Below are 24919 nucleotides of genomic sequence, written 5' to 3'. Positions count from 1 at the left end.
GCAGCAGTGTAACTTGTAATGGGAATGGGACCCAGTGTTGATTAATGGGGCTGTAATGCGCTGTGGTCCTCCGCCCAGTCTGGTCCCAGCACGTCCGCTCTCTCACTGACTGTCAGCAACTGCAGGGCTGCGCACTCTCTGTTCATGTCGCGCATGGCTTACGATTGCCACGGTCGTCATCACTGCTCTAGTCGTATTACTGGTGTCACTGTCGGGCTTGGCCTCCTATTTCGTTCACAAAGCAACTCGCAAAAGGAGAGAGTGGGAAGGGGATCCTAGAGTGATGGGTAATAGGGTTTTTTTGGGTCAGTTGCTGGTGTTCCCTGGCGGGCTGGGTCTGTGTGTAGGGGGGGGGGGGGGGGGTGGGGGCGGGGGGTGGGGTGGAGGGGACACTGTTCTGTCCTGTTGTTCCTGGATTGAGGCTCACAGCTCCGTGTCAGCCACGGGGGTCTTGGCATTGGAGTGGCCGTTAGTGGTGGCACCGCCCGTGCCAGCTGGAGGCGGCTGGCTCTTGCCGCCCTCGGGGGACTCCCCATTGATGCTTGGCTTCTCCTGGGTCTCTGGGGGGTTCAGGGGGGCCACTGACACCAGGGTGTTGCCCTGATTCTCCTCATCTGCCTGGTAGGACTCCTCAGCCTGTCATAGAGAGGCAAACAGTGGGCTCAACACTGGGCACCTTGTTTCACTGGCAGTACTGCTACTTGGCTGCAGTACACCAGTGTTATAATTCCAAAGAGCAACAGTAGTTCTTAAGATGTGGTCCAGTGTTGAGTAGGCATAGAGGTTTGGCACATTTGACTCATTACAAGGGAAAATAGTGTCTGACTGACAGAGCAGACATGAAGGAAGCAAACAAATGTTTTGTAGTTTTAGGAGAGGAGAACCATCATATGAAAGAGAAGCAATTTTTTAAGCTACCTTTTAAGATATTAAACAAATATATTTATATTATTGGTAAGCAGTATGAGTTATGGGTATGCCCCACATTACTAATTTTGGACCATATCTGGTTGTCTGCAGCCCGTTTTGGGAACCACTGAATTGGCATGACATGGATATTGCATTTGTAGTGGTGCCCATTGGGTGGCACTTTTCTGTCTCCTCAGAAAAGATTTATGCTTAAAATAAAAAAATAAATTAAAATACTGTATAGAAGACATGCCACTGGATGTGCGTGTCTGCAGTCAGTCAACAAATATTTAGCCATGCTGAATGTGCACCGAGTTGAAATTCAGTTTAGACACTAATTGAAATGCTCATTCCTTCCCTTAGTGTGATACAGTTAAAACAGGGATCATCTGTCACATGACAAGCCAGAGGACAGAGCATCAGTATTGATTTCTGCTTGTTTGTTTATGGATGAGCGGAGGCCATGTGAAGGCAGTTTTACAGGGCTCTCCGGAATCCTTCTTACTGGGTGTACCCCCTCTAAAAAGCACTTTAACCCATGATGTCATGAGCTCTATAGAGAAACAGCTGTGGCCCTTTGGCAAACAGATGGAACCAAAAAAATAGCCCTGTTGCATGTGGCTGTTTAGAGCACTTCCTTAATCGGGTGTGTATTGGAATACTACTGTTGTTCCTCTGTGAAATTTTGCCAGACTTTTCTTTCTAATTATGAGACTGGCAATGGTTCCTGAAAAAGGGAAGATTATGAATTTTGATTTTGTCAGCATAGAAAGAAATGCAGAAGGGGAACAGGAAGATGGATTGCAAAAGAATAGAGCATTGCTTTGAACATTTCTTTATGGAATTTGATTGAAACAAGCAAGCTTAATTGTTAGCTGTTCTAGCTACATATACTGAAGCAACACTAAAACAAATGCCATTTTAAGTTCTCCCTCACATTAATGTTTGGACACCCAAATGAAGAGTACAAAGCCATCTCAGGGCCAGAGAGCTCTCCCTTAATTTAATTGCATTGCATTTAATACTGTGAGTGTGAATATTATTCAGTACGACCCCTTTGGCCCAGTAGCGCCACCCTGCTGGGGGTCTGTGACACTGACCAGCCTCATGCCCTTGGTGCTGTGGCTACGGCGGTTCTTGAAGCAGTAGCCACCGATCAGCAGGGCAGCCAGCAGCAGGCCGGTGACCAGCAGAGAGATCAGGACTGTTTGAGGGGGCTTCCCCCAGCGTGGGACCGCATCCGCAACCATCAGCTAGATGGAGAAAAAAGAGAGAGAAGAGAATGATGTCTCCTCCTACCCTATATTTAATGATCTTAAGTGATATTAAGTACAGGATCCCAAAGAATTGGGTGATGGAGAGGAAGTATGAAGCAACTGAGAAGTACATGTATATTACATCACTTTTGTCACTCTGTTCTTGTGCTCACCGCTAGTGGGGCAAGAGCTTTAGGTCACATGCAAATGACGAGTATATAATCTCTCAAGAACCATTTAGTGACAAGTGCCAGCATGTCATCGCTTCTTCTTTTAGTCATGTGTGGTGTGAAGTGCTTATACTCCGTCATGCATGTATCCCTTGAAGTCTTGTTGAAAGACAGGTCCAGCGGAATTTTGCTTTTGTATAGAGTGTAGGCTCTGGCCAGGACATGAGATGGGTCTCACATAACTGAAATATATGTAGTGTCACTTTGACTTCTACATTTTCACAAGACACTATATATGCACGCTGTGGGGTGCATCAGAGGTAAGGCCTTGAAGATTCAGGTGTACTATTAATATCCCAGATGATTTCCATTTTGTGTGTGTGTGTGTGTGTATTTGTATGTGCAGGGTGTGGAGTTGTGCACATTACACATTTTATGGAGCACAGGTTAGGGTACTTTGTATACCCACAGCAACACCTGAATAGCAGACCTATTGTCTGTCGGACCCCATTTCCCATTAGAACAGAGTTGCAAGGACACAGGTGCCTCCTCTGTCTGTGCTCTTGCAGTTTCAGAATGAGAGTCCTGGAATTAATAGCAGATGTTTAAAAACTGGCAGGAAAAGACAAGCTTAAACACAAGGGGCACATCAGAGAGGACACCATGTCTCCCTTCTACAACAATGGGGAAAGCTGTACTCCGGATGGAGCATGCGCTCACTCCGCTAAAACAGAGTGGACACATCACATGTGGAGCATGTGGAGTCGTGTTGCACCGCGGTGTCTTACAAGGGATGCAGGATGAATAAAAAGCCTGCTGGAGTGAGGGGGTTGGGAGGGTGGGGTGGGGGGTGCGGGTAGGGGCAGCCCAAACCCTTTTCCACATGAAAGCCCAAATGACTTCCAGCTGACTGAACCATGTTCGCAGGGTTATGTCATGTAGTGCTGACGTAAGCGATGGGGTTGAGCGAGAGAGGCTTTGGGAGCAGCCGAAGATTCCTCGCCCTGGTGGAGCAGCATCTCCTGTTTATTTTTCTGCTGGGATTGATATTAAACCAGATTATGATTCACTTGTGTGCCTCACTCCATCATGAAAAATAAATATATACGATGGCATAGGTCTTGGGTGCAGGCTCTAGTGTATTGTTGGGTGGCGAGAACAAATCAGGGGTTGTGCTTATGTCACAACCTCCCAAATTAATCTTAAGATTGGCTGGTGCCTGTCCATCATTAAGTGCTCCTTGGGTGTGTGTGTATCATGAGATGAGAGTACCTTTTTTTTAATGCCCTCTGAGTTGAATTTCTCAGCCATGGCTATTGCATCAGCTGTAAGGAGAAACAGTGAAATGTGGTGATTCATTTTAGACAAAAAAATCTCAGTGAATGGTACCCTCATAATATAATCTACTGACTTTTAAATTTTTAAGGTGCTACCAGATATGAGTTTCATTCACATGTTCTAATGTGTAAAACCATTAGAAGTGGCAAAAGCACATCCTTCCATGGGACATTCCTTGAAAATGCCATACTCTGGTTCTCATATAACGTCATCTACTTGAAACTTGAAATTAAGTGTGTAAAAGTGAACCTCTTACAAAGTGTGAAGATTGATGCACATTCCAAACACTGGTGTTATTTTGATTTACAAGAACATAATTTTCCAGATCACCAAATCTTTGAGTCAAACAAACCTTTGATATTTGGGCCTGTAACAATGATTTCCTTGGAATTCTCTTCTTGGAAGATACAAAGTTTGCAGTCCGATCCGCACAGATCTCCTACGATTTCCTCAATTTTTGCTCTGGTCTCCTCCTACAGAGAGAGAAAATGATAAAGATGAACAGATTGAGTAGCTGCCTGCACAGTGAAAAGGTCCTGACCTAAAAGCATTTACAGAGCTTTTCAATAATAAGGAGCGATCTGTGATGCCTTTCTCAAGACTGCATTGTGCTTTAACCTTCCCCTCAGGATGCCTCTGCAAGCACTTGGCAGAGAGAGTTCATAAGTGTCTTTACGTCATCGCTCAGGACATTGCAGGTCAGCACCTGAGTCATCTAATGCACGCATGCATATCTGTGCTCTCTCTCTCTGTCTCTCCCTCTCTCTTTCTCTCAAACAGACACTGTAGGCCCTGCCTACAGGATCATAGAAAAATAACATCAGTGGCATCCTAATCCAGTCCGGACGAGAGATCTGTGGAGTCCCGGGAGATGTTTGTGTAAGGGGAGTTGGTGGAGGGTGGGGTGAGGGGGGTCTGGATTGAAAACGGCCGAGTCACCACACCCTCTGTCTCCCACCTCGTGTTAATGATATCACCACATTGCACAACGGCCCGGGAACAATCCCCACTCTATGTAATGCGAGCCAGACAGAGCTGCAGTCCCCACAGGCTTCTGTGTGCAAACACTGAATCTCCAGTTATATGGCCGGCAGTGGGGGTTTTTTTTTTTTTTTTTTTTTTTTATAAGACTCTGTTCTAGGCAGGGAAGACTGCCCTAGGGTCCTGCTAGTCCCACTCACAATACCCTTGCCTCATGCCGAACTTCTGACTGAAGTTCAATTCACTTGGATCTGTGCCTCTCTCTCTCTGACTTTTGTGTTTTGCCTGTTTTTGAAATGTTCAGTAATCGGTTTATTGAAATATCATTCATGTTTGCATTTGTCACAGCATATTTAGCTCAAGCTGACACCTTATCCACAGTTCAGTGTCTGTCTCTCACTGTTTTCTTGTCTGCTGTTTGAAAAAGATCAGCTGAATGCCTTTGGTCTCTGTCTGTGACTGACATTCATGAAGTGGTCTGATTGAAGCCTGTTTTCTTTTGTTCTAATTATGTAGTCACAGACATTTTTAGTGTGGGTGCTGAGTGTTGTGAGAGGCCACTTTTTCATGGGAATATAAGGGAGACATTTTTAGAAGCTGCATTCCTGGACTTTTCTCATAGAATAGTTTTTCCACTTTTTTGCAGTGTTTGCAGTTAATGGTCATTTCTCTATGGATGCTGTGTTAAAGACATTAAGTTTACCAGGGATTTCAAGCTCTTGCTGCTAACATGTTTTTTTATCACATTTGGCTGACTTTACAAATTGTCTGACCCCTCCTTCTTTGGCGTCAGTTTCTGTGTTGGGTTTGGCTGGATGATTAATCCTTGCTGTCTCTGAGTGATGGCCACTCTTTAACATATCTTAATACTGAACCTGCAACCACCCTAGTAACACTGTACACATCTGGGATGGAGTGAGCACATTCAAACTCGAGGTGCCTCTTTGCCTTTAATTATTCATGATGATATATTCTGCTGTGTTATTATACCAGGCAAAGGAGCCGATGGTGTCTGTTTTATGCTTCTACCATTTCTACATCCACAGGAGTACTGAAGGGAGACATTATAATCCCCCAATATACTTGTACACAGTCAGCGGCTATTTTGCGGTACTTCTGTACTACATATAGTGCGCCATAGTTAAAGTGCTTGCTAGCTGGAGGATAGGTGCTACTCCACTAATATACTGATGCCTCACAAGATGCCTTAGGCTCATACCTCCAGAATGGCCTGCTTGAAAAAGTCAACTTACTGTTCTTTTTCTTATTTTTTCTCCTCGTTCTCCTCATTCCATCTGACTTTCTGTATGTAACTCCTCCTACAGCTTTTCAGCTACACTTGCAAAACCCAGTCAGTGCCTTAAGCTAGTATGGGATTGCGTTGCTTGTGTCAATGTATAAATATTTTTGAAATATTTACGATTTTACACCAGAAAAATTCCCATTGACTAACATGGATCTGAACATTCGAACATGTGCTGATGATGTCACAATGTCACAGGCCTGCTATAGCAGCCACAGGTACAGACCAGCTCTTGAGCAAAGCTTGGAACTGCTGGCAGCTGCCATGCTAGGCTTTGTCAAGCCAAATTAAACTTTGTCCTCAAACTTTTCTTTCTAGTTTAATCTGACTTTCCATGCGTTTAGTCCCTACACTCCTCCCTACCGGCCTGGGAGATTGCTTTGGCTCGGTGTGTGTTTATGCAGAGGGTGGCCTATATGGACTGTAATCACATCTAGGATTGTGGAGGCCATAGAGGACACCACACACATTTGAAGAGCTCAACTACTGCACAAGGGAGAGTTTGTCTGTAAGAACAGAAATCACAAGTGGATATTCCTTTTGTGCCATAAGCAGTCCTGTTCTGTTGTTATAACGTGTATGAATTATAATTTCAAAAGTTATGAAGTGTTATTAATACACTATGCAGTACAATTATTGACTACATAGCACAAAGCAGTATGTTACTAATATATAAATCAAAATGTTATCACTTTGCACTTTGCAATGCAGGTTAGCAATAACCTTGCTGACTGGCAATAAAAGAAATGACATAAAGCGCTCATAAGGGTCTTTGTTGAAACAATGGTTTTGTTGAAATCATTATCAACAATGGTTAAAGAAAGATGTTTTAAATAGAACCTTAAAAAAAACCAATAAAAAAAACTTTGCTAGCTTCCTTTTTCAAAGACTGTTGGAAACATTAATCACTCCAACCACTAACTAAAGTGAAATTTCCTCCTTTGTAAAGGTGCAGGACTCAGATAAGAGCCTTGGCTAACTGAACATGGCAATAATGCAACCAGCCATCTCATTCCCCCATCTCTTTGCTTCATTCACAACAGAGGCCAGTACTCCATTTCACTCTCAAATCTGCACCTTCTTGCCTCTGAATACACTGTGCCTAATCTGTCCTACCTAATTTTGTAGAGAGTAGTAAAAGTGTACAAGTTGTATGACGCTATAGATAAGTTTATAGCAGTAGACCAAGGGTGTTCAAAAATGAACAAAATTAAATGTAATATATTGAAAAATATGTTGTTCAGCCCAGGAATGTATTGCAAATTCATTTAAAGTGTACTGCAAAGCAGAGGTATTTTGCAATAGCATAAAACTGCAATGATTTAAATATTTTCAATATATTGTTTAAGCTAAAAATACATTTTCTAAAATACACTCATTGAGCACTTTGTACACATATTCATGCAATCATGCAGAAATCATGCAGATACGGGTCAGGAGCTTCAGGTAATGTTCACATCAACCATCAGAATGGGGAAAAAATGTGATCTCAGTGATTTTGACCCTGGCATGATTGTTGGTGCCAGACAGGCTGGTTTGAGTATTTCTGTAACTGCTGATCTCCTGGGATTTTCACGCACAACAGTCTTTAGAGTTTACTCAGAATGGTGCCAAAACAAAAAACATCCAGTGAGCGGCAGGTCTGCGGACAGAAACGCCTTGTTGATGAGAGAGGTCAACAGAGAATGGCCAGACTGGTTCATGCTGACAGAAAGGCTACAGTAACTTAGATAACCACTCTGGATAATTGTGGTTAGCAGAAAAGCATCTCAGAATGCACAACACGTCGAACCTTGAGGCGGATGGGCTACAACAGCAGAAGACCACGTTAGGTTCCGCTTCTGTCAGCCAAGAACAGAAAGCTGAGACTGCAGTGGACACAGGCTCACCAAAACTGGACAGTTGAAGACTGGAAAAATGTAGCCTCGAATCTCGATTTCTGCTGAGGCACACAGATGGTAGGGTCAGAATTTGGCGCCAGCAGCATGAATCCATGGACCCAACCTGCCTTGTGTCAACAGTCCAGGCTGGTGGCGGTGGTGTAATGTTGTGGGGAATGTTTTCTTGGCACACTTTTGGCCCATTAATACAAATCAATCATTGCTTGAATGACACAGCCTATTTGAGTATTGTTGTGTCCCTTCATGGCCACAATTTACCCATTTTCTGATGGCTACTTCCAGCATGATAATGCACCATGTCACAAAGCAAAAGTCATCTTAAACTGGTTTCATGAACATGACAATGAGTTCCGTGTTCTTCAGTGGCCTTCCCAGTCACCGGATCTGAATCCAATATAACACCTTTGGGATGTGGTAGAATGGGAGATTCGCAGCATGAATGTGCAGCTGACAAATCTGCAGAAATTGCGTGATGCAATCATGTCAGTATGGACCAGAATCTCAAAGGAATGTTTCCAACATCTTGTGGAATCCATGCCACGAAGAATTGAGGGTGTTTTGAGAGCAAAGGGAGGCCCTACCCAGTATTAGTATAGTGTTCCTAATAAAGTGCTCAGTGAGTGTAAATTCTATAATATTTTTTGCAAGGGCCATGTTACTGCTTTCATTGGATTGGGGAAGAATGGATGCATGTGGATGCAATGTTTTGTGTGCTGTTTCACTGAATGGGTAAGTAACTGACCGAGAACTCAAATAGCCAATTACAGAGTACAGAGTCAACTGGGTTTGCTTTGCAAGTATAAATTCTAAACCTGTCTGCACATTCATTTGCAAATCATCCAGTTTGCCATTTTGAATATTAGGAAATATGTTTTCAGGGGTGCCACACGCAGAATTCTAGAGCATAAGTTATTGGATATGTTTCTGTGCTGCCCAATGATGGCATGATATCCACAACCCTTGATTAATTTTGCACATTTCAAAGTATTCCGAGAGAGGAGGAACAGTTTGTCTGGCAGACGAAGTGATAATGTGAGGAGAGAAAGTCTTTATCAGTGTCATTTTGTAAAAAGGAATTTTGAGAGAAAACTAGACATTGTCATCAAAAGCAGAATACTGCCAAATCTGCCTGAAATGTTCCAGCAAGGGAAGAAATTTGTTTGACATTTCCAGGCTACAACCCTCATAGCTCACTGGCAGAACACATATGAATCTTTTATTTTGCATTTTTCCCTGGTGATTATCATCTTTTAATATGCACCTGTTTGTATGTCTATGATTCACACTCCTTCTCTGTTAGACATGAGGGAAATAACATTATTTAGAATTCGTGAAATTGGACAAATACAGAATGTTTTGCGCCTCTGAGAACATACTTCAAAATAATATTACCATGTGATTTTCATCTCGTGAGCTCCATTCGCGAAACATATTGTATAGTCAGCTGAACGTATCAGTTCATGTCTGTTCTTTACCATCACATTTATAAACTAAATCTATTGTAGAATAATTGTAAAGATACATCTTCACCCTATATCATTTGCAGCACAACTGCTTCAAAGAGTTTGCTGTACATGTAATATGAAGACCACCCACGCACTTTTTAATGGCTTACTGTTAATTAGAACGCTGTTGAAATATGCCCTTGGTAACAAGTTACAAGTATTGTTGCAGGTACTGAATTCTAGGAAAGTGTTTGCATTTTAGTTCAATTTGTGCTCTGGGACACATACTACAATGGTCATGAGACTATTGGAGAATTTAGTCTGCCAGCACATCATTTGATTGGCTGATAGACATTTAGATTTACTGCTTGCTTCCTTGTCTGAAGTGGACACCTTCTACATCCATGCCAACTTTTTGCACACCTAACAGCTAAGCTAAGCACAGCTTGGCTTCAGCCACATGATGTAAGACAAGTACACACTTGGAAAACATCTCAGTACTCACACAGCTGGAAGCCTCCTGTAGCACCACCTTCACTGCGTCTATGTCCTGGACCTCCTCCTTTTCCACGCACTGGATAATGGGCTGCACATAGACACAACTGTCAGAATGGCTGGTCTGATGTTCTGCCCTTTTTGGGCTGAGAGGAAAGTGATGACCCTACTTTCGTTTGAACTCTGGACTCACCTTAGGCACATCTGTGATGGTGAGTATGGGAGCAGCATCTGTCTGGGCATCTGTGTGGGGGTCTGTCGGGGGGTCCGTTGGGGCGTCTGTCTGGGCATCTGTTGGGGCATGGCTGGCCACAGTGCCATCAGTTGTTGGCACATCCAGGTCATGTGCCGGGCCTGCTGTGCTGACGCTGGACATGACGTCAGAAGGGACTGGAGTCATAGGAGTCACCTCTGTACTCTGACCGGAGGTACCCTGTGCAAGGGTGGTCTGTACTGTAGAATCTGTGCCTGGAGTACCACCTGCTGGCTGCTCGGCTGGGATGGGCGTAGCATCCTGGCCTGAGGCATCTGTGGCGCTGTTGGTGTCTGCAGTCGTGACACCTAAAGCATCATTGGCGGATTATATATTATACTCTTATAGTTGAAAGGCACTCTGACACATTATGAGGTTCGGTCTTTTTTTATTAACTTTATACAGCTGCTTACTGCTTATTGAATTTAGGAATCCATCCTCCTACTTCCCTCAGATTTCCACCAGTTTTTTCCTCTATGTAGTATATGAAACTAGGAATTTTTTCACCAGCAATTTTCACAGGAATGTGATCAACCCAAACAGTTCCTCATAGACTAGAGCTAGACTTACCCACACTGATATACAGTGATTTATTGGAGCCTTGCCCAACAGTAAGTTGACTTCTAAACCAGACAAGTCCACCACAAACAGTCAGATAAAGCTGGTAGCTCTCTAATTACAGAACTGCCAGCAGCCACAAGCAACTCTCAGAGAGAACATATCTCTGTCTGCAGTGTAACAGCAGGAGTAACTGCAATGTGGGAAGCCTTACTTCCAGTTACCGCTCCAGTAGTAGGATCTTGGACATCCCCAGCACCTGTGGTCATGTCCGATTGTGTGGGGTCAGCATCTGCAATGTCTGTGGCATCACTCTGACAGACAACACCATCTGAAATCAAGCAGAGAAACATGAGAGAAACAGATCTTTCCTGTTCCCATTCCTTTTCAACATCATGCATTAAACATGAAGAACACTAAGATTTTCCTTCTTTACAGGTGCTGCTAGAGAACACCATCAGGGCTTTTGTGTGTCCAGTAAGATGTCCTGTTCAATAAATCACTCACTCTTTGACTATGGGGTGCCCTGCATCTTTGGTCTGAGATTTCTGTCTGTATACTTGTGTACTCAGACTGTAATGTTTTTGAAATTTTAGCAGCAGTTTATTCTGTCATGTGCATGTGTGATTAGTCATACATTAGCCCTAATTTGTATTTAAAACATTCAATAAGTTGTGATGTATGTTTGGCTTTCCACAGCTGGACTGTCAGCATCTGGCAGGTGTAGACCTTCCAGTACATGCCTGTGGGGGATACCTGCCTGTTTGTGCATATCAGTGTATTAAAATGATTATTATGTGGTTGCTCTCTACATGCGTCTGTTGCGTTCTGTAGATGACACCAGAAAAAATTCAGGAAGAACCACCACCCCTGTGCTTTAAAATGCCTAGTTCTGCAGACATAAAAGGGAAGATCTTCTCCCTGTCCCTTTTGCCTAAACACTGCATACCTTTAAGCGTTCCACTCTCCTCTGCACAGGGAATGTGTGATTATCACCTCTCTAAAACAGCCTACTAATGATTACCTGTGCTACAATAGCTGTTGTGAGTGAATTGTGGTGATAAATTTATAACAGTAATTGCGCCACCCTTGTATACTGTGACAACAGAGACCACAGTGGGGAACACTAATTGGTGGGAATTTTTGGCAGGTTGGTGGTGTTTTCTGAATGTGGCTGAGGTGGAGGGTGGGTTAAAAAAGCCTGGCCTCTTACCGGCAACCTACGCCCAGACCTGACCTGCAACCAATTAGGACTGTTTGTTCAGCAGCCTCGGGTAATTAATAGCCTAAGTGTGGAATAATGCCCCACCATGGCCTGTGTAAATAAACGTTACCCTGCCACCACTGTGAAAGGTCATGACCCGTTGACTCCCTCCTGCTGGTTGTTCAGAAATGAAAAAAGATCCCATTTCTTAAATAACAATTCTTTCAGATTACATTTCGAATGTAGGTCCCTCATGTAGGGACTGTAGGTCTCAACCATGATTCGGGTGCAGTCTTTGATATGTGTCAGGAAAGATGTTATCTGCATGAGTTTGCTTGTTTGTTTCAAGATGTGTTCTTTGTCAGCCTGCTCTTTTTGTGGTTTGTTTTTTTTGTGTGATATCTGTTGTTGGACACTCTTAGATAGTAGCTCTTAATATCATGTGATAGCTGTTAAAATTATTTTCTTAGTTTGCAGTGCTATTATTCAGAATCCAACCTAAAATGGTCTTGATGAATTTGAACAAGGATGTTGATTTTTGAAAGAGTGTAGGTACATACTGTTGACTTTATACTTATGTAGAGTAACTGAGGCAAGACACACAGCAAATGAATGACATTTTTGAATTGCACTAAGCCATGCTGGAGTGTTGACATTCTAATCTGCGTGTGCTGGCATTCCACAGCTCAGCATGGCCCAATTCAAAACTCATTCTCACCCAGGTTCCAGAATGCAGACAAATGTTCCATCTGGGAGGTCTGGCCCTCCTCCACTAACATCAATACAAGTCCCTGTAACTCCGTTATCTTGTTATGCAGACAGAAATATTCCAATTTTGCCCTGGTGAAAGGCTTCTCAGGAAAGAATTTGTTTCAGTTTGACTGACAGGTCCACTCAAGGGCTATATGAACAAATATGTTAAACGCTATGACAGAGTGCTGTCTTTTCTGAAGACATTCGGGTCTGTCTTATTGAAATAACCTCTGGGTGCCAGGGAGTCAAACCCTGCTACATTACCAGTGAACAGTTTGTGTGAAGTGAGCTTGCAGGCCAGCTACCTCAGGCTAAGCTGTTCACTCTCTGGTTGAGGTCAATAAATGATGTTCATAGTTCATGTTGACCATGTAGGAGAAGTATACACAGATTAAAGAAAGCATTGCCTATGCAGTTCATTGAACTTTTTTGTCTACCCAGAGCTTCCAAAATAGTATAAAAAACAGCTGGATAGTGGACCCAGATATTACCTATTGATAACAAGAGTTGGTTCAGAGGTCATACATTTGCATTGTACTAAGTAGTCGGCTGATTTTTATAACTGTAAAAAAATCAGCTTTACATGACAGTTACCTTAGCGTAGTGGGTGGCTTGTGGTGTCCTACTGTTTGCCCAAAATGAATAGCTGACAGCATGATCACCACAATACCAGATGTTCTGCACTGCATATATAGTAATGTGAAAAAAATTTAGCATTTCTCTCCTGAATGCTATTTTGAAGTGCTAGACATTTTGCAGGGCAGGCACTATATTTTTGTGTGCTTGACTGGGCATAAATTCTGCAGGTCTAATAATGATGATAAATCCTGTAGCTACCCGCCCTTTTGCTTAGTATTGACATGTTTATTGAAATAATCATTTCAAACAAGAATACACAGAGAACTTTCCCTGAGTCTGAAAATGATCTGTGCATTTTGCTTTCCTCTCCTTTCTGTCTTTTTCATACACATGTACACATACATGCACACATGCACGCTTCTCTTGCCTCACCCGTAAAGTATTTACACTTTGCCACATGCCTCATTTAGAGATTTCCCACTCTGTTTTCCTCAGCGTTTGCGAGTTTGTTGGCCAGTGATGGTACGTTCATGGGGTGAAACTGAACGTTTTGCGATGTGTGCCTTTCAGTTTTACTGTGTCTCCTGTGAGCTGCCGGGGCTGAATAAATCATTGTCCGAATGCGGTTCTGTTTCTGCTCGCGTGCAGGCAGGCGCTCTCATGCCCGTGCTCTGCTCATCGTCACCCCCCGGAACTGCGTGACAGGAATTTATTTCTGCTGCCCGCCATTTCAGGACACGGACACTTCTCAGAATTGATCGACAAATCTCAGGGTCAATTAAACCTTGCCACTCACCCCTGGCTATCCCTGCTTCAGCTGTCTCAGCCCCCCGCACCCCCTCCGCTTTTTACCGCTGTGAAAGTTCCGGTCAAGGACACCCCAACCCTGTGTGATTTCCCTGAACCCTGCATGCCGCTGTGTATTCTCTTCCTTTACTGCCTGTGGCGGATGGCGCCATAAAAAGTGGGGGAACAGGGGTGGTAAATCTTGGGTTTTGGTTTAAACATGACAGGAGAACGCAGGCTTCCTCCAACGGTCTCTGTGGTCAGGCCAATCGCTAAAGATCAGGGTGTGGATATGTAACAGAAGCCTCCACATGACTCACACATACAGCAAAATTCACACTATTCAGGGATACATAGTAGCACCTGCTGTTACATTGCCAAAACATTGTGAGAATGCTATGCGCTAGGTGGGTATCTATTAAACATTATGTACAGCAGAGATGATTACAGAGAGGATTAGTATGCTTACGGTGAGTGGAGGGGGATGTTTTATTGACGTTTTTGTCAGACTGTGAACATATTAAATATCTTCATGTCCGCGAATAGATAACGTCGTCCTCCAAAGTATGCAAGTGGGGTACTTTCCCACCGCAAACGCTGTAGCCAGTACTTGTCTCCAGTTTCATAAGTCAAGCAAGGAGGAGGGAAAAAAGAAAGAAAAACACACCGTCTTTTCTTCGTCTTAGTCCGAGACATCACTTTACACACTGCCCAGGTCCTCCTCATTTAGCCTCCGCTGTCAGAGCAGACACGGACACGAAGAACAACAGTAAGATTAGTTCATTTTATTAGCCCTGTTGCCATAGCAGACCAGGTTGCCATAGCAGATAAGATGTTTTGGGGCCCTGAGCCAGCTCCTGGGCCAGGGATCCAGTCCCACTGCAGCACGTTGCAGGGAACCGTGGAGGAGGTGAAGGAAACGTGATAAAGGTGGTATTTACTATCAGTGGTCTGTGCGTGCTGACGTCAGTACGAAGGCCAGGTCCCCCCCGTTTGTGTCTGTTTTCTCTCCAACACCTTTCTCTTGCTCTTGACCCCTAAGAGACAGGGGCCCCTTTTTTAAAACATAGACACACTCACACACTCATTTCCCCTTCACAGAGCTATAACCTACCACAAGAGACACATGCACAGAATCATATGTGGATAGTTGTGGATTACGTTAGTTGGCTCATGAGCACAACATGTTCTTGTTTTCTAAAAAAAGAATATTTTTGAGTCATTGGCTTGATAACAGAACATGCACAATTCACACAACAGTGTGCACATACAGATAAGGCGTACACGTCAGTCACAATTTTGCTGTCTCACGCACTCTCTGAAAGGTCTCTTCCTAGAAAAATGTCAGTGAATTTCACAGACGTAACGCAATTTCCTAATTTGTATGTTGTTCAAAAGTTTATTCAGATAATGAGCATGGTTCTTTAAACATCACCGGATCATAATGAACTTTTCTCAGAATGAGATGTTCACTGAGATTATTATTCTGAACGGAATGCAAAAGAACATTTCCTAATTCCGTCAGTGAATTCCATCATCTCCTAATTCCATCAATCTACACAGGTGTAGACAATGGTTATCAATGTCATGGATTCAAATATTTTTTTTTAACAAATAAATGTGATTTTTTTAACAAATCTGCCACACAGCTGAAGCACAAAGATTTTTTAGGAAAGAATTTAAGTATTTAAAACATCGTAATTTTGAGTCCTTTTGGGGTTTTTGGAAAGCATTGTTGTGTGTGAATCTTTTCTTTTAGAGCAGGACGTCTGAGGGTAGACATCACTAATTTGAGAACAGTGCGTTTAGGGAAGAGAATGGGTGTATTTGCTCCTCTGCTTTGAGAACGAGGAGTCTGGTGGAGAGAATGGTTAGGTGGACATCTCCAGTTTGAGAAAGGGAGTTTGGTGGAGAATGGTTGTGATCTCAGCTCAGCTTTTTGAGCAGGAGCCTGTGCCTGTTGGAGAGTACAATTGTGCAGCTCTGCTATAGAGGGGTTCAGGCCTGTATTTTTGCCTCCAATCTGAGAACCCATTTCCTGGCCTCACTCTAGTGATGTCAGGGCACCAGCGGAACAGATTGTCTCATTGTTCGTTCCAGGAGTCAGAGTCTCCAGCTTATAAAATGTGGTTGCCAGATTTGCCAAAAGTAGGGGAGACATCATTTGTTTATTCCACAGTATTAGCACATGTGGCACATTATGCTTTGGCATTAGGAAGTAGCCAGCAAATGTTGAGCTGCAACAACTACTGTCTGTTAAGCATAGACTACTAAGACATGCCACAGAACACCCCTCATCCCCCTAACACTGTAGTGACAGTTCTAAAGAATTGTTTACATTTTCATGGCAGGTTGCCCTGGCAAAGATCAGGTGATCCCATTCATGGAGGGAAAGTCTCAAAAGTTTGAGTATGCTCTCCTCTTACATAAAACTCCTGAGTTTATATAAGAATTAGAAAACTCACAGAAGCTGAAATAGCAGATATTGAGCATATATATGTGTGTTATGCATCATATTGTAATTATTTAAGTATGGACCATTATGAAGTGGATTGAAGTGGCCCAATAAGCATGGAAAACAGCACTAAGAGCACCCTGAAGAGTATGGAATCCCCTAATCCTTGCTCAAGAAGAGATGGTAATAGAAGACAGTAATTTCAGATTCTGCTCTCAGCCATCTCATTGGGCTGCTGTCTGACTGCCATAATGAATCCAGCGGGGCCCTGATCTCAGCTGTCTCCAGGATGACAGTGAAGTGTCTAGAAGATCAGTGTGCTCCCTGTCAAATGTATTTCCCCTATCCCCAGCCACACCCTTTCCTTTACTGCTGTAGCTGATTCATATGCGATTTACTGTGTATCCCACTCATCTTTTTACTGTCTTTTTATGGGCGGCAGCGTAACATAGTGGTAAGGAGTAGGACTCGTGGCCAGTTCGATTCCCTGCTGGGGCACTGCTGTTGTGCCCTTGGGTAAGGTACTTAACCCACAGTTTTCTCAGTAAATATCAAACTGTATAAATGAGTAACATGTAAAAAATTGTAACCTATGTAAGTCGTTCTGGATAAGAGCGTCTGCGAAATACCAATAATGTAATGTAATGTACTGTTCTCAAGGACCCCAGCCTCCCTGCCTGCCCCCCTCCCTCTTTCCACTCGGCATCTCTTCCCCCCTTCTCTTTCCTGTTTAGATTACCATCTTTTATCTTTCCTGAGTTCCCAGCGTCAGGGTTCAGGGCAGGAACAGCAGGGCAAAAAGCAAACATTTTCCATAAAGGGAGAAATAGAAGGAAAACACGAGGCAAAGGGAGGGAAACACACACACACACACACATGCATACACACACACACACACACTCTCTCTCAGAGAGCGAGTTCCATCAGGTTGGTATGTGGCCCTTGTAATTAGCCATGTTTCTTCTTTCTGAACAGACCAAGGATGTGGCCTCAGTGCAACGAGGGCTCCTCCCAGCCAGCAGATGTGGATCTTCCTGTGGGAGGTTTCTCTTTGTGTATTAGTTGTAAAAGAAGAGCCCTTGACGTCAGCCATGCTGGGACAAACCAGAGGCTGGGTCTCAGAGAAATCCTCCGCCCAAGCCCAGGAGAGAGCACCTAGGCGTCTACTGACCTCTAACCCCCCATCCTCCGAGGCTACCCCTAGCCCACCCCCAGCCCTCCAGATGTTATTGAAACAGACTGACTTCCCTTTCCTCAGGCTGTGCCTGCAAAAGAGTGACAGTTTGCCCGAGTATTAATCAGGGCGTTCTCCTCTTGCCCTTATCTCCCAAGAATGTGAAGGTTTGGAATCCACAGGGCAAGCAGGATGAAAGTGGAATCCCTGGTTCGGCCCCGTGTCTTATGCAGGGTTTGCTCGAATCCTGCTGCCCTCCCGCATCCTTCCAAGGGCAAAACCACTGCAGCTGCTGCGAGACCCCCCCCCGCATTGTCTTGATCCTGTCCAAGTACCTTGCAACAGTCTGGGTAAAATGGCAGCCACAGCCCTCCATGGGATCATTCCCCTGCCTGTGTCAGCATGTAGGAGAGTGCTTTCCTGCGGAGCCTTGCCGTGCCACGGGAAGCCCAGCGGCTCTCTTAAGGAGACTGCCGCTTGGCTTGCAGCCCCACTGCGGACGGGGGCGACCACCTCGGCGAACCTGCGGCTGCCTCCTGGCCCGCCATGCAGGAGCGGGCATCACTGGCGGTTACCCCGTTACCAAATACAGCAGTGTTTCCACGGGAGGTTGGACAGCCAGCCCCAACAGCTGACCACACCATCTTAATTAATGTGCAGCTCCAAGCTTTTAAAACGGCTGGCAGACCTCCTTTTCGCTCAACTTGGAATATTTTGAAAACCTATCACTGCTCGCCTTGATAATGATTATAGTCACTTTCAGCCACTTGGAATGTTTCCAGACAAGCTGGTCTTGAAAGCTTGCTTTCTCTCTCTCTCTGTCTCTCTCTCTCTCTCTCTCTCTCTCTCTCTCTCTCAAAAAAAACTGCCCTCTCCCGTTTTCAAACAAAATTAAAGCAAGTTTGACAAATGAACTGAGTTAAGAAGAATCTGGGAATGTCCACAGCACATCCTCGCACAGGATATGGGTGAAGGCTAGGTAGTCACGCATTTGGTACACAGTGATCTGACTGGGAGACAGGCACAGGGTGCTGAGTTTTGCATGATAAACCAGCTTCCCATTCCTACAGTGGGTTATCACACATGCCGGCCTTGAAGCAAACCCCCGCCAGGCTGGCTCATACATGTCTGTGACCTTGCAAACACCTTTCCCCATGCAGAGCAATTTTTGTCAGACATTATTCTGGATCATGCAGGTCATGACGGGCGCCTTACACTGACCCATTGGAAACTGTGTTTGAAATGTGTGTTTTCATTCCGTGACAGTATTTTAAAATTCTGGCTATGGAAACTTAGCCCTATAGTAGGATATTGGCACTGGAGGACTTGGTTGCTTTTACCCTCGTTGTGAAAAGGGGTCACCCTCACCTTATACATCTATGATGATATGAAGACACATTTTTTCTTATTTTAATATACCGTGTATATTGGTATTATAAGAGCATGGCAATTGTTGTGTGCTCAAACTCAAATGATCTCAGCTGGTATAGGTCAGACCATGTTCTCTCAACAATATGCTGGTATCATTATTGATGGATTGTCAAGACACACTGGCTGCTTTGAAAGGCCTTTTCCCCACCTTAAATAAGCTCTATGAGCAGTTTCATTCTTCCTGTCCAAAATCTGCAGATGTCCATAGCCTGTCTCCAATTCATCGCACTTTTACAGAAGTGCACAGATTGAGAAATGCAATGTGAAAGGATGTGTAAATGTTTTGTCTACTGTTGGCTGGTTCTATACAATGGTCTGGAAGGAACCAGGGTCTTTGGAGGAAGGGAAAAAGGGAGAGATCAAAAGGGGTATGTGACTTCCTTGGAGTTAAAATGTGGTTGCAATTTTGCCCTCCTTGAATGGCCTACTCTTGACCTGTGTCTTGGCCTGTAAGTCTGTCTCATGATAATGGGCCATGGGTTTTTCTGCCATAGAAAAAGCAGCTATGAGAATGATCTGGTGGCGTCTTGAGCAGGAAAAGGATGTAAGCTTATGTTTTCAATTAGGCCTATTAAAAAGACCCGACATTGTGCTTCTTGCTCAGCATTAATTACCAGGAGCAATTACTCTCCAAGTGAAGGAGGCTCTGCCAAGAAACATTAAATCTGGTTATTTCCCAGGAAAACAAATAGTGTACATCGTCATAAAGTACCCAGCTTTCCCCTCTAACAAGCATGCTATAATGGAGGGTTTCATGACAGTAATGTACTGGCTAGCTTGGGAATGTCACTGTGGTCTTGTTTCTGTGGTGTGGTTGTGATATGATAATTAACTGTGATCTGATTCAGAGACAATTTGTGGACATCATTGTGCTCTTTCCTTCCTGACTGAGATATTCACAGTATTTTCTGTGGCGGCTTGTAATTACAGAGGGAAATTGAGATTTCCCTTTAAGTATTTGGATTTCTGTAATCTGATGTGAAAGTTAATGGCTGAACTTTGGAAATATCATACAAATGATGTAATTGCAACCTTACTGCTGTGGCACCATGTTCCACAGCCTTTTTAAAATTTCTGATAATCTGAGTTTATCAGAGTCAGTCAAGTCAGTGCTGAGGGGAGCAGACAAACTTGCTGTTAAACCCCCAGCAGTTGTTAAACGTATCAGGGTAACAGAGAGCTCACTGGAGCAGCGGTAATTGTGAAAGGAAGATGTGAATGCAAACGGCAGACTGCTGTTCATTAAGGCTGTTTAGCAAAGCAAACATTGTTGCTAGTGCATGTGCAGTGATCTTCAACTCTGTGTCTTGTTTAATTATTTTGTACGTGTGAAATATATAAGCCTGGCCTTTTTATGAGTTTTCTTCCTGAGGGAGTTTTAACTGGAGGCCCTATAAGAGATGGAATTCTGTGCTGTGCTTTTGGAAGGGTCTTACTTTATTGTTTTTGTTAACTTTTTTCCCGGAAGAGAAGGATGAGCTAATGCAAAGTATAAAGGAAGTGTGGTTTTGTTTTGTTTCTCATAGGTTTTCCTGTTTAGCCTGACAATTGTTTTATTTCTTTATGCTGCAAACACCGGCGAAACAATCTTTATCCGTAACAATGGCAATCTCTCTGTTTGCTTGTGTGACAGGAGGGCAGTTTGTTATACAGAGAAGTCCCATGGTTATAGGCTCGATGGGGGTTGCAGACCCTGCACTTGCTGAAGTCACTTTTTTCTGGCACCGGTTATGTAAAACCCAACAAAAAGTGTATGACGTAAACATGGGTTTACCAACATTGCTCAGGACTCAAAGGAATGCCTGTCAATATCTGAAGGACATGGGGCAAAGAAGGCAATATTCGCTCAGTGTTTTACTTGGCAGCCGCCTTTGTTTTCAGTAGACAAGTGCTTCACAGATCCAAAGATCTGAGATATGGAGACCGGGGTCTTATCGTCCATCTCCCCAGGGCCAAGCTATTGTCACCACTGGACTATCTGCTGGACATCTTATTGGAATAATCCTTTGCACGCACAAAAAGCGCACAGTAGTAGGATATGAACATGATCATCATTTTTCCCTCGTTCCTTTTATGAGCTGCATAGCGCAAGAGGTCAGACATGAGTCTCGGCTGTTGTGAAAGGGCGTGTTGTGTCTGTCAGAGTTATTAGAATGTCTATCAGGGCTTTGTTTGTGCAGATGCAGATGTTTGGGCGGGGGGAGTTATCTTAGGGGATGGGTGGGGAAGGGCGCAGCAGTATCTGTAGTCTCCTCCCCTCCACCATTGGAGGGCTATATACTGTTTGGCTATATACTCACTGCTACATTTAGTCCACAGTCTGACCGACCACACCCATTCCTAGCCCAAGCCACAGCCATGTACGATTTGGATTGTTGGGAGTTGTGTTGATGGAGTTCCGCTCATTCGCTGATGAGTGCCACAGTGGCTGAGGTAGGTATGGAAAGATATTCTTTCACTGGAATACCATTTTGCTTAGAAAGCATTAAGACATTCCCCCCTACCTACATTCTCCTCTGAATCTCAAGACATGTACAGAGCAAGGGTGCTCACAGATGTCACTTCAGGTCAGCTCAGTGAAGGCTGATCACGTGTGATCAGTTTTGACCCCGCTGCGCTGTGTAACAGTAATTATGTTTACATATTTGTATGACTGCATCATTCCTGAATTCAAGTGGCGGAAACCCTGATAAGGCTAGCCAAGTATGGTCAGCAGACTCAGTGATAATAATCAGCCCAGTGGACCATGCTTTTAAATGGGCCAACTATAGATCCCGTAGCCCTCTCTCTTCTGTATTGCTGGTCACTCATGGAGTTCAGCATGGGAGGGCAGTGTCACTTAGGGAAGGCTGACACCTCTGAAATGGAGCTGTTTGTATTCGCAGCTGGCTGTCGTGTCTGAACTCTGTGTCCCCAGTAGGAATGTCTGTGAGAAGCAGAACCTTTCCTGGGTTAGGTGTGTCCCCGACTGCCTTGAGGGACTCTCACCTCCCTTCAGCCCCTCCATCTGCACCATCAGATCCACTGCCTCTTTGGGCTGTTCCTCTGTACTGACTGACTGGCACTTCAATCGCGCTGTCTGACAGTTAATGGCAGCATGCAGTAGACATTCTGTGCAGTCTGGCAGGAAAGTTCACCTGATGGGCTCTTCCACTGCAGCTGACTTTCCCACACGCGCATATGCATACTCATGCACATACACACACAGACACACACAAACAAACACACACACACGCACACACACACACGCTCACACACACACAGACACACTCTCAACCACAAGAAAGCCCTTTTGGAAATCAATTTATCAGTCTTAAGATCTGTCTAAACCCAAACTGCATTTGTTTTCAGCTCCTTGTCTGATACAAAGAGCTTTTTTAAAAACTGGAATCAGCTGCTTCTCCACAGATCCAATGACATCACTTGCACAAAATCCACTGTGTCATTGATTAAACCTTGTCCAAAGCAATTAACCCAGAGAACAAATCAAGAGCTTTGTACTCAGAGCTGAATATGAATTCATATGCACATAAAGAAAAAAATAGCTCCCCAACAAAGGACAGATTTTATTTGCCATGAAACATTAAACCCCAAATACTTTTTAAGTGCTGTTAAAAAGCAGCATTTAACGTCATTGGATTTGACCTCAACAGGCAATCTTTTGTGTCTCTTCCAAGTAAGATGTTCATTTTTAGCCATATAGCTGAGAGGGCATATGTGGGGCGTGGTGAATGTATTACTATCCTTAGTAACTTTAAAGAACACACTGAAATTAAAGAACGCCCTGACCCAACTCAAGCTCAACATGCCAATAATCTCTCTGGCATACTCTCATAGTCACATTCTAGCAGAGGTTATGCACAAGTGTCAACAGTTTAACAAGTCTGTGTGACTGAAGGTGAGTGATTGGCTGCAGCTTCAGTAGTGGTGGGGAGATGCTGGGGGACCTTCGACAACACCCCTATGGTATCCCCAAAGTCTGATTCATTAGCCAGAAATATAATAACCCATAAATTAGGTGCGATAATCCAACACTGCGATTGGCTTCTGTTGGGCAATGCTTTTCCTGTATGCATTTTGAACAGGGTGTAGTACAATATCACAAAAATGTCTGAAATATCTGAACATGAAACAGAATGACCAACAGAGCTGAAACTTGCTTTTCATGGAATACTTATAGGGAGGGGAAGGGGGGTGTCTGGGGGTTTTCTGTATTATTAGATTTCCATTTTAACATGGAAATCTAATAACTGTATCTGATTTGATTTTACTGTATGTCCTGAACTCATATTTGTAATCCATGTTTGTAGTCAAAAGATGCTTTTTTTTCTCTAAAGAGACTCGTTTTGCTGATTTTTCACTTATATGAGTATTGGGTGCAGTGTGCCATGGCCATTTTTCTGCTATTCTGTGCGACTGGAATAACTAGTTGAGCTCTGGAGAAGATGTTACCATCTCTGAGCCACATTGCTCTCTTACCCTGGCTTCCATAGCCCTCTCCAAGCCGCAATTCGCCCCTATAATTTCTAGGGCTCGTCTGGTTTGGATGTACACAGCTCCGCGGGCCTGATCTCACCTTCCAGCCGAGAGTGGGTTTTAGAGGGTTTCATCTCACCCCAAATGGGCGTCGCCCCCGGGGGCCTTATTTTAATCCCTGCTGAATCGACAGAAACGCGGGCCACTTCCCCATCAACAGCACATTTATCCTCATGCCGCCCCTGAACCCCCCCCCCCCCCCCCCCCCCCACACCTGCTAATTATATATACATGCATCTCCCTCAGGAGAGGCAGAAATCAATGATCGGACAAGTCTCCTGTTTTATTACTGCCTTCATGCAGTCCTTCAAAGGCTGCCCGTCAAAAAGCTGAAAAGGAAAATCTGTCTTGTCTTTTGAGGGTAGCTTGTGTAAGTGCCCCAATGCTGCAGATGGCTCACGAGAATCACAAAGAAAGCCAGAAGAGGAAGTTTCGATCCCTGTCCGTTACACACCCCATCCAGCTCCACCCACACCCACACTCAGGATGCAGTCCATAATTGAGCTCCACGGCAACTTTCCACTCAAAATGAACCCCTTTGTGCTGGGTTTTCAACTACCATGTTACAAGACAATTCAGTGAAAAGTAGCTCAAGTATGACATATGCCATATTCCTAAAAACCAATGCCCTACTCAGTTTGAAGCATTAGACTGCATATGCTTATAATCCGTTAAAACTTTATTTATTAGTTTGCCATTCATTTAGCTGGTAGCTGTTTCCCCCATTTCTCTATACTTTACATTTAAATTTACACTTAGGCAAATTTCTAGAACCTCTCCACAGTAACATTACATGAAACACATTTGTTAGAGTTTAAGTATTTGGGGTCTAGTGTGGAAGACTTTGAACACCCAGTGTGTAAGACTGTATACATTTTTTCTCAGTGGAGCGGAGAAAACAGCACCAGCATTGCTTAGAAGATGGAGTAAAAAAAAATGAGAAGGAAGTACTCACTTTGCAGAAGCCAAGCCGAGAGAACCAGGGCCAGAGTAATCTTTCTCCAGGATTCATTCATTTTCCTCGTGGGCGCAGCCATCGTCCTTTGTGAGCACGGCCGGTGTCCGTTTGTGTGTGCGAGAGTGTGTGCGTGTGTGTGTGGTTGCTGTGGGAGCGAGGGCTGAGTGAGTTTAGGGTTTCCTCTGACTGCGCACGGCACTGGCGGGATAAAGCAAAGCTTGTGCTCTGGCAGTTTTATACAGCCCCTCTCTCCTCTCTCCCCCACCCCTTTTCTCTTAACCCTTCTACTGTGGCGACTGGTCCTCCTCCTACTCTGTGTGTGTGTGTGTTTGAGGGAGAGGGTGAGGGCTGGGAGGAAATATGTGTGTGCATGCATGTGTTTGGATGTGGGCTGCACCTCAGACCACACTTAAGGATGAACAGTTTGTGAAGGT

General features: G+C 44.1%; 1 protein-coding gene across 1 annotated transcript; it reads right to left on the bottom strand.

Annotated features, from left to right (window-relative positions):
* Positions 1-370: 370 nt before the first annotated feature.
* Positions 371-24789, bottom strand: LOC118781382 (hematopoietic progenitor cell antigen CD34-like). The gene is made up of 8 exons (XM_036534390.1): positions 24483-24789; positions 10824-10940; positions 9992-10359; positions 9809-9889; positions 4026-4146; positions 3608-3660; positions 2010-2162; positions 371-636 (listed from the first exon to the last, which is right to left on the bottom strand). The coding sequence occupies exons 1-8, from the start codon at positions 24562-24564 to the stop codon at positions 424-426; spliced, it is 1188 nt and encodes a 395-aa protein (XP_036390283.1). The 5' UTR covers positions 24565-24789; the 3' UTR covers positions 371-423.
* Between the last annotated feature and the right edge of the window lie 130 nt (positions 24790-24919).

Source organism: Megalops cyprinoides, chromosome 7, assembly GCF_013368585.1.
Source record: "Megalops cyprinoides isolate fMegCyp1 chromosome 7, fMegCyp1.pri, whole genome shotgun sequence".
Lineage (NCBI taxonomy): Eukaryota > Metazoa > Chordata > Actinopteri > Elopiformes > Megalopidae > Megalops > Megalops cyprinoides.
Note: the sequence above shows the minus strand (reverse complement) of the source record. Positions and strands in the feature narration are given on the sequence as shown.